The 11,015-nt window shown below is 38.6% G+C and overlaps 1 protein-coding gene across 1 annotated transcript; it reads right to left on the bottom strand.

Annotated features, from left to right (window-relative positions):
* Nucleotides 1-5,240: 5,240 nt before the first annotated feature.
* Nucleotides 5,241-9,374, bottom strand: LOC118232557 (interferon-induced very large GTPase 1-like). The gene is made up of 2 exons (XM_035427622.1): nt 5,812-9,374; nt 5,241-5,308 (listed from the first exon to the last, which is right to left on the bottom strand). The coding sequence occupies exons 1-2, from the start codon at nt 9,269-9,271 to the stop codon at nt 5,241-5,243; spliced, it is 3,528 nt and encodes a 1,175-aa protein (XP_035283513.1). The 5' UTR covers nt 9,272-9,374.
* Nucleotides 9,375-11,015: the final 1,641 nt, after the last annotated feature.

Below are 11,015 nucleotides of genomic sequence, written 5' to 3'. Positions count from 1 at the left end.
GGGCAGCTGCTGACAGCAAATTTGAGATCTACAGTGTATCATCGGATTTGAATTAGCCACCTGCAGGCAGCTTGGTGGTATGTTGCTATGTTTTTGAGACAGTGAGCATAATTCATATTCATATAAAAGGCTGTAGTAATCCCTACATATGTATGTTTAAGCATGTGTGTGTACACAGCAAGTGTTTGGTATGTAGGTTTGAATGAGTATGCATGCGTGTTCAACTGTGTACACAATTGTAAAATGTGATAAAGAAGTAGGTACTGTAATTCAGCATGCAATTTAGATTATGAGCACATAGTGCAAGAAAGTGATTTAAACCCAGCATGCCACTTAAGTTTAGTCACAGTGCTTAGAAAAAAAAGTTACATTTTCACTAACCTGTCGAAACTCAGAGCCTGAAATCCACAATCAGGGCCAAAGGTTCCTCTGTTCTGTTTTCCATATCTCAGCAGACCTGGCTGTTATGCTGGCTGTCTAGAGATTAAATACTCAGCACTTAACTGTCATTTTCACTTTGAGGTTTTATTTCAAAAATGCATACCAAATATGGTAATGTTTACCCGCATTGGATGAGGAGTGATTACAAAGGCTTGGCTAAAGGAAGATCCCTCATGACGCCCACTCCTGGAACAAATTGTCATTGACAAGTATTTGAGATCTCATAAAAAAACATGTTTTCAACATACAAAAATGCCATGTTACCCACACATACAAGACATACACTGTCTATAACTCATTCATTCAAACTGGCAAAATCTAGGCCTGCCATTAGAAGTATTGATATCAAAATAACACCAAGTGGTACTACAATCCGTATAGGCTATCTTGCCTCACCAATATGAAATAAACTGTACTCCACAGCATTGCTACCCAATGTTCCCTCAATTGTTTGAAGTCACTTAGCCCGCTAATTAAATCAACTGGCAGTAAACTTCTTCGGAGAAATTAGCTGTTCAAACTCGTCGCTACACAAAACACTGCACAAAAAAATTATTGCCAGTCATTTCGGTGTCACCCCCTTCTGGTGGTGTCACTTGGTGCGGTCCGCAACCCCCTAGTGACGCCTCTGCTTGGCCCTGTGTGTATAAGCATGCAGTACATGGACAGGCCAAGCATATGTGTGGATGGGTTTGTGAGAGTCAAGATTGATTGAATAGGCAACAACAATTGGTGCGCTTACCAGTTAGTTTTATATCTCAGACTGTAACCTGTAATAATCACATTTGGCTATTTGTGCCTATGGATAACTCATTACATTTCTGTTACCATTATATTTGTGTCTATCTTTCCCATTACTCCAGTGGAGGATAGGCTTCCTCATAAAAACTAGGTTCCTCACAATTTTCCCATAGGGGTGTTTTTTTTTTTGCCAGTATTTTAGTGATTTACTTCCCTCTGGGTTTTTTTTTTCTCTCATTTCCTCATTCTGGGGTGTCCAGGCCTAGTTTTTTTTTTTTTTTTTGTTAGGTTTCTTTGTGACAGTGTCTGTACAAACCACTATACATATAAATTAAATTAAATTGAATATTTATAACAGGCAAAAAATAACATTACAGACATGATAGCCAACCATCAATTTATGTCAGTTATGTTATATAGTTTGCAGCAATATTTCATGAAATGTGTTCTCACTGAATCTGGTGAGGACACATGATGATATGCTGGACCCCCAAACATTTAATGGGCAATACTATGCAAATAGTGTAGGCAGGTTTTGTTGAATAGATGCTTCTATAGGATCAAATCAGCCAATCATTGACAAGCTTGTTAATCAAGGAAAATGAATGAACACAGGTTTAGACCAATTATCACTTTAAAGGACAGTTTTCTGCCCCACTAATTTTCAGCATACCAACCACCGCTGGGTCTGTGAACTGACATTTCAAGATACATTGATCCATGCTACGTAATATTTAATTCGATAATAAAAAAATATTATTTTCTAAAAGAAGTGGTCCTCTTTTTTCACGTCAGGCAGCCTACACTTATCCACCATTTTGATTGTTGCAATTTTATATAAAATATTATAACCAAAACTCCCAGTGGCCAGAGAATGTATTTTGTGAAGAAGAAAAAATTTACAGATTTCTTTTTATGTCATTTTGAACTCCTTGCACTCGTCATTTCAGTTTGCAGACACAGAATTAATGACATGATCTGCCATTTCATTAGTGCCTGGCATTTGAGACATCTCGTCCTTGGGAAGACTGGACCAAAAAAGGTTGATGCAGGTGATGTCCAACATTGTTCACATGAAAATTTGAAAGGCCACCCTCTCCCCATCAACCAAACACCCCCCCCCCCCCCCCCCCAGCACAAACACACACACACACACACACACACACAAACACATCGGTGCAGACACTGTGACCGTTAAAGGTTTAGCCATCGTTTTTACTGAATGTTTTATTATGATAATATTAGATTTGTTTTGCAAGTTTCTATTGTCAATTTGGCAAGTAGATTATTTTCCAACCATGTCTGCCCTTGGTTGAAGCAAATCACACTGAAATTGAAATTAAATTTGGCTTTTGCTTCTCTAGAAAAGTTTGAATCAGTCCTTCAGTGCTCATTTATAGCTCTAAATGACATGAGTACAAACCTTTATTTTGACAGTTTTACTCTCAAGAAGTGTGGCTTCAGTGGGCTCTCCCCTGAATAGCAGAAGGCCCGGGCCAATAGCACATTTGATGAACAGCTGTCTGGCCAATCGATTAGAAATTATCCTATTTCCCAAATCCAGTTGGGAATTGGAGATTACAAGACCCTTAAACCAAAGTTCTACACATAGAACCTTGAAGAGAAGCAATGCATGCATGGAGTACAACTAATATATGCAATAAGTGTAATGGGGATGAAGGCAGACTATCGTTTCAACTACCCTGTCAATTCATTTTGCTTTGATCTAAAGTTTTTGGTGTTGTTTCTGAAAAAAAAGCAAATACTTATACATGACTGAGGTAAGAGCAACACTTTGTAGCAGAACCTACAAACATACAAGAAATCAATTATTGGAACTAGTGTTAAATACAATACTAAAATTGAATATCCATTGTAATATCATCTCAAAAATACCCCCTACAACTTCCCAAATTAGCAATAATATTAATCACAATGAAGGTGCGTATGTGATGAAACAATTATGAGCACATGTGCTCATGTTTTGTGTATTGGCTACTAACTATTTGATCTTAAAACTAAATCTATATTGACAGTCTTAGAATTAACTACGTACTGTATATATTGAGACTGATGATTCTGCTTTTACTGTGGAGGAGGAAGCCCTGCCTTTTTATTGTTACCCATATAGCGTATTGCATATTTCATAATGGCATGAGACACAGGAAGTTGGAATATCATTTAATTTAATTGTAATTCATAAGACATACATTTTCTATGAACACTTTGACAGTTCAATAAAGGTATCTAAAATTACATAAAACCCTTATGGATAATACAAGTCAAACTACTGAATACTTAAAAATAATAAAAAGTAAATCATAAGACATTTTCGTTATTTCTACTCCCAATCATCTATGAATCTTGTTCATCTTTGCAAGCATTTATTCATCCCTAATGTCTTTGATAGGGAGGTTCCTTTGCATGTTTGCTGGTTATATATGGTTATGTCATAATGTAGAACAGGTTCTAATTAATATACAATTGCATTCATTAATATAGAAAACTCAACAAATCTAAGAAAATCACACTTTGATATATATTGAAAAGAGAATTACACTTTGTTAATTAAATGTAAAAAAAAAAAAAAAAAAAAAATAGAATGACCTATGGTAGGGCTGCCACATTTTTATAAAATGTTTTATATTCCTCAAATACAGATTTTAAAAAATAATGAACATATACATGCACAATGAACATTGAAGATTATTGATGTGATCACATTATTTTTGCAACATTTCTGAGTCATTCTGATTTATCAAAATAGTCAAATGTCTGTTTTCTGTGGTTCTGTTGTCCGCTTTCTGTGGTTGTCTGTGGTTTCTGCCAGGGTCAGGTTCAAAGTCCTACACTGCAGCCAACAGGACAACAGGCGACTTGCACTTTCTGCCATCCGTGTGATTGGTTTGCACTCGTCCCAACCACAGAAGCTTCTCCACCCTATTCAATCTCTGCTCTCTTTTTGTTGATGAATGTCCTCAATTTTTGTTTTTAGTCCCTCCTTCAGAAAGTCTCTCCCTGGCTGACCTTTTTTTGTCCTGCAAACTGTCGCTTTCCTTGTTTTTTGTATCTGCTGCTATGCTAGGCTAGCTGTTTGATTACTGTTCTTTCTGTGGTATTAGTGATTTTGTAAAAATTCACACTAAAATGTGAAGAAAGAAGTGTTATATGATGTCCAAAATAAAGTTTTTTTTTTTTTTTTTCTCTCAGATTTATCTAATTGTATGCACAAAAAAAAAGTCGAAAAGTTCAGAACCTCATTTTAGCAGGACTTTTCATACTCCTTTCACCGCCAGTAAAACAGTTAGATTAGCAGATTGTCCTGCAGTATATAAAAACATTAACTTAAGTAACTCCACTGCATAACATGTAGTTCAATTTCAATGGCAGACTAAATGACGTTATGCAAGCTGGGTGCATGTGTGCTCATCCTCAATTATTTTAACTCTTCCAAAGCAGATTCTTTTGTGTATGTTTTCCATTCATTTGGGATTGCACCAGCACCCACAAATTTAAATTTATGTTTATTCTCCAGTTGTTCCTGAAATTTACAGATGAACCATTTCCAGTACCGCTGCACACTGCCATCTGGAGTAATGTTCCATTTATTGTAAGGGTCTCCACCATTTCTGTATGTCTTGTAGGGGATACTCTCATTCTCATTACAACGAGGAATGAATCGTTGATCACTGCTGACTGCTGTGGTGCAGAAATTGATTGAAAAATTATCTGTGCCCCTGTAGTGCCAGCCAGCAAGTGCATCACAACGATGGAACGTTACACTGTGTTCTCCCTCATGGTTGGGGATGGTGTTTGTGCAGATGGCTTTGCAGAAAGGACACTGTGCCCAGCACCCCTGCAGCTGGTTGAAGAGGTGTTCAGTTGGTTTCTTTCTCAAAGTTCCCATGTCAATTGCTTTTTCATCCTTCAGAATTTCATCAAGAGACTGGGCCATCACATCTTTGAAAAACTTCCAGTCTTCAATGTTTTCATTTTCAATGGTATGCAATTCATTTCTTTTTATTACCATGTGCTCCCCCAATGTTTTACAGAAGCAGTCAAGCCACATGGATGCATTTCCTTTCTCTTCCACTTCTCTGGTTGCTTCTGTGCTTGCTGATGAAATCTGATTTTTGAGGGTTCCAAGATTTTCCTCATGCATCATACGCAGTTTTCCAGTATCTTTGCAAAAGTTATCCACCTCTTCTTGGATAAATCTTTCAAAATATATCTTTGGGAAGTGAATGTATTCAGCAAATGAGATGAAGTCCTCCTTAATTGCCAGATGTTTCATTATGTGATTCTCAAGATTTGACCTATTGCTGTTGAACGCTGGATTGTTGGATTTCATTTTACCTGCAATGTGCTGACTGGTTTTATCATTCACTGCAACCAGAACTCCTGGCTTGATGTGTTTACAGAGAAAATCAACAAATATTGTTACAGAATTTGCTCCTTTGCAATAGTTTCTGAATGCTTGGAGATAGTTGTCTCTTTGGCTTTCCAGATATGTCAGTGGATGGTTTGCAGTCTCAAAGGTTTTCTGCATCCTCTGAAACCTTGAAACATATTTCAGGCAAATATGAATGGACAGGTCTGCCTTGAATTCATTTGTGAACTTAAGCTTGCCTGTGGAGTGCTTATATTCAGCAATGGTCATCTCAATAGTTTTTAATATCTCATAGATGAAGCTTTCATTAAAGTCTTCCTTGCTGTTTTCTTTTTCATCAACATATTTTGTGACAGCATGAGTCACTTCTTGTTGAACTTGATTAGAGAAATCCTGCCTCCATTGTGTTATCTTCTGAATTAAAGTTTGAGAAACATGTTTTTTCTTGTCAAACTCAAACATCCCTGTTTCACCTTTTATTTTCTGAAAGACATCTGGCTGTTTTTCAAAGTATTTTTGGAGGATTACCTCCACTACAGCTTTTACATTCACACACTCATTGGGGGTGTATGCTTTATTTACATCAGCTGTCCAGTTCATCCAGAGTTTGTCAAATTCTTTTGTCACCTGCATGTCATCAAGGCGTTGTGTTTTTAGATTGGATGCTATGGTTTTGCTCTGCTTGGTTAACTGTGCTGTATATTCAGTTTTTTTCTGGTCTAGTGCTGATATGTTTTTCTTGAAGATAACCAGTTCTTTGCATTTCTTTACTGTCCCATCAATGAGCTCAGTTCTTAGGTTGCTGAAACGTTTGTCAATGTTCGCCCTCCATGTTATTAGAGTTTCTCTATGTTTGTCTTCTGTGAAATACTTCTGTATCTCCTCTTGCAGTTTATTGTAGACTTTATTGTTAAAATCTTCCATCAGGTCTGGTACATTCACATCCTGAATCAAATGGCTGCCAATTTGGTTGCACAGTTTGCTCTGCATCTCCAGAGCATATTTTCTCAGCTCCCATGTCCACGCTGCATACTTTTCTTCCAGAGAAGTGTACACCATAATTTCAACTGTGTTTCTAAAACTGAAAACAAAGTTCTCTTGTAAAAGTGCTTTCCAAAGGTCACCAACCCGTGATCTGAATTCTGAAAATGAGGAAAATTTATGCTCTGGTTTCCACTCTGCAATTGTTAGCAGCTTGGTCTTCAGCTCTTGCACATTCTGACTGTAGGAAGGGTTTGGTGGGGCCATGGGAGGATCCCCCTCCAGAAGATTCTTGAAGTAGAACACTTGGGATTCAATGTCAAACTGTATTACATCACTGAATTCATTAATGCTGTCAATGTTCTCTTCCTTTGCTGCTATGGTAGCCATATTATCAAGTTTCTGCAGGAGACGTCTTCTCCCTTCCATGTTCTTTTCTCCAGCTGACGCATCGGCAACATTCTGATGTACAAAAATGCAACTTGGTGTAATTTTGACCAGTTTCATCCGCAGAAAAGCCTGCACACAAATCTGAAGAATGTCCTGCATTTCGGATGGGTTTTCCCCCATAATGTTAATTACAGTTATGTCACCAATTCCAATGATGAAAGTGGCAAGCTCATTGTCATGGCTCACTGATATCTTTGTACTGAGCTCTGGTGATCGGAGTCCCTCTGTGTCCACAATGAGGACAAAGTCATATCCAAGTTGATTTCTGATGCTGGAGTCCACCGGCATGAGCTGCATGAATGCTCCACGGGTGCACCTTCCTGCGCTCACAGAAAACTGAACACCAAACATGGTGTTCAGCAGAGTGGATTTCCCAGAGCTCTGAAGTCCTAGAATGGACAGAACAAATAACTTTTTGTCTCCAATAATTTTAACAAGTTCAACCATAACAGCTTCAATCCATGTTAAAGGCACATGGGTAGCATCTCCATCCATTAGCTCAAGTGGACACCCATAAACCAGCATATCTGCCCCTATTTTAGGCAGAATAGTGGAGAATTGTTTGGTTGGTATAGATGCTTTTGGTGTTGTTTGACTGGTCTCGTACAGTTGACCAACCTCTCTCATAATATGATGAATGCCAATGACTGTAGCAGCCATTTTGTCAGATATGCTCTTGAGTTTTGATTTCATTTGATTGACATGTGTTTTGTCCTTGTCCTTTGGTACTTCTCTCATTTTTCTCCAGGTTGAGTGATATTCCACTTCAAGTCCTGCAAGTTCATCAGTGGTAAGATCATCCAGGAGGATTGCGAGCCACTGCAACATGTACAGTTTTGTGTCTTGGGAACTACTAGGTGTATTTAAGCAGTCTATGAATGATCTTACAAAGTCATTAAGATGTGTGGCCTCATTTAGCTGTCTCTCTCTGATTGCTTCTTCCTCAGCTGAGATTTTGATCAGCTGCTGTTCAATGCTTTCCTTTTCTTTGCACCGCAAGCGATACCGCTCTTTGTTTTTCCTACACCATTCATGCCACAATTCACCTTGCAGAGGCAAAAGTTTCTCCTTTCGGGTGGATGAGATTTCATCCCTCAAAAGGCTAATTAAGGTCAGAGCCTGTGCATACCCTTCTTGATGTGTTTTCTGGTCTTCATTCATTTTGAACTGTTTCTGAATTGCAACTTCATAGCACACCTCAATGCTTGTTTTCTGTTTATTTTCATTAATGCAGTGTTTGATATTTAAAATCAGTTCATTTGTAAGTGCAGCATGACTCCTGTTCTTTGCAGCTAGCCTAACTTTGGTACTATTTTTTGACTGCTGAATGAATTCTTTCCCTGAGAACAAACAGATCAAGGGGACAGGAGACTGGGAAAGTTCCCGGGAAATCTTTTTTGCAGCTTCACTCATAGGATGCTCTGAAAGCAGAAGCACATTGACAGTACTTACTGCCTGAAGAAACTCTAGTTGTTTTGGATGCTCTGCTGCATCGCCATGGAGGTTTAGAAAGGCCACACAGTCATCAAATATGTCATCTTTCTTCCCTCCAGGACAATACCATGCAATCTCCACGACTCCATTCATGAGCAAGCTGTTTGAAGTGCTGTCCCAGCAGTGACGGTGAAAAAAAACATTGTGCCTCTGATTACAAATGACAGCATTCAATATCTGGGACTTGGAGTTGGAATTTGATGATCCTAATCTAATGAAGGAAACAATTGGTACTGGAATATCGAACATTTTAATGTTATTGTACTTTCCAGATCCATTTTTGCTTTGCCATGATTTCCGAATGTTCTGCAACGCCCAGGAAGGAAATTCCAGCTCTGCTGTAGAGGGGTTGGGAACTAAGATGGGCAGGCTAAACTGACAAGCAGAGAGTTTAGCAAAAACATACTCATGCAAAAAGTCACTCGAGCAGTGGAATATGGCCATGTGAATATCCATTGGATGAATTTGTTCCAGTTTGCTGCACACATTTTGGACAGTTGAATCACCACAATCAAAAAAATCCTCATCCTCAGCAATTACTCCACCATCATTTAAAGACATGCTACCTGCCTCAGGTTTTACACAAAGATATCTGGCTTGGTAGTCTAAAGTCATGAGCTTATAGAGATAAAGGTTGCTCAATTCTCTCTCTGTTGTAGGCTCAATTATACTCAGAGATAAACTGTTTATAACAAGAACATCCTTTTTCGTCATCTTTTTTGGATAAGAACCACTTAGGCCCAACTTTTCAAGCAAATGCATAAAGCTGTCCATTTTTACACCTGCAGTGTTATTTCCAGATGTGTTCAGCTCATCTGCATGCTCAATCTCTGATACAGATGGTAGTTGCTTTGGCAGCACATTCTCCAGGTGGAAAACAGACTGCTCTAACATTGGATGTTCATCACTATTATGGGTACCCATTTCGATGGAGTATAGTGCTTTCTCAAGCAACTGCCAGTTATCTTGGCTGTTTTCAATTGCTGATTTAATGGCAAAGGAATTGTTGTCTTGTAGTTGTGTCTGTATGAGCTGTAATCTTTTTCTTTTTTCTTTGTTGGACATCTGTATGTCCTCGTCATTGGACAGAGTCAAAGCTGTCAGGAACAGGTAGGCCTGAGCCCTGCTGGCACACTGTTCTTTCAGACTGGAGTACCTGCTAAATGCATCCTGCAGTTCAGTCAGCAAGAAATTGATTTCATTTAAATCCAGAACATGTTCAAATGTTTTGACTTCAGTGTTGTATCCTAAGACTGTGGCTATGGATACTATCAATAGTTCTGTTTCCTTCTGATCATTTTCTCTCAGTGTTTTGCACCATGAATTCAGTGAAAGGGTTGCCGTGATAGTAGCATTTTTCTTGGCACTGAAATCCTCTTCAACACAACTTAATGCATATCTGCTGTCTTCCAGTTCTTTTTTGGCATGCTGCAATCTGTTGTACAACTCTGAGAACTCAGAAACAGAAATGTCTTTGTCATCCTCCTTTTGGTAGATCCAATTCATGATTTTACTTCTGTTTGGGAAGTTTTCCACCTTATAAAGATCAGGTTCCAGCAGATTTTGCATCAAAATAGTCAGGATTTTTGAACTTTTGTTTACTGTAGTCACTTCCAACAGATCGTTCTGAAGAATCTGATCAGAGAGACATACTAGAATCCAGGTGTTGTGGGATCCTGTTTTCTGAAGAAGCCTGGTTTTTAATTTTAGTAATGTTGTCAAGTGAGATTTGCATTCTGAGGCAGACCAATTCTTTACTGATTGAATAAGAATTTTTGCTTTTTTTACCTCACAAAGATCTTCTTCCAGTACTTGTTCCACATTTAGCTTAGTGATATCTGTGAATGTTTCCATTAATATTCTGCTTAAATTGAAAGCATCTGTGAAGTCATCTTCATGAGTAGCTGTGAGTATTTCCCATACAGGAATCAGTGTTGTTCCTCGATCAATAACACTCCAGGTTTTATTATTAGTGGCAAGATGGCATTTCCACTGTAAGTGATTATCAACCTCAGCAGGACCACCAGTTTTACTGACTGAGAGCTGCACTTGACTGATCAGGGTTTCTTTGTGTTTCCCGGTAAAACATCCCGTAAGCTGTGAAGCAGAAGTTGTTCCTGTTCCTGAGAAATTTAGAAAAGGCCCACTATATCCAGCACCAATGTAAGCATTCAGAGCATCAGATGTCAACTTCTTTGCAGCTAGCCTAACTTTGGTACTATTTTTTGACTGCTGAATGAATTCTTTCCCTGAGAACAAACAGATCAAGGGGACAGGAGACTGGGAAAGTTCCCGGGAAATCTTTTTTGCAGCTTCACTCATAGGATGCTCTGAAAGCAGAAGCACATTGACAGTACTTACTGCCTGAAGAAACTCTAGTTGTTTTGGATGCTCTGCTGCATCGCCATGGAGGTTTAGAAAGGCCACACAGTCATCAAATATGTCATCTTTCTTCCCTCCAGGACAATACCATGCAATCTCCACGACTCCATTCATGAGCAAGCTGTTTGAAGTGCTG

The sequence above is a fragment of the Anguilla anguilla genome, chromosome 7 (assembly GCF_013347855.1).
Source record: "Anguilla anguilla isolate fAngAng1 chromosome 7, fAngAng1.pri, whole genome shotgun sequence".
Lineage (NCBI taxonomy): Eukaryota > Metazoa > Chordata > Actinopteri > Anguilliformes > Anguillidae > Anguilla > Anguilla anguilla.
This window is presented reverse-complemented; position numbering and strand designations above follow the sequence as displayed.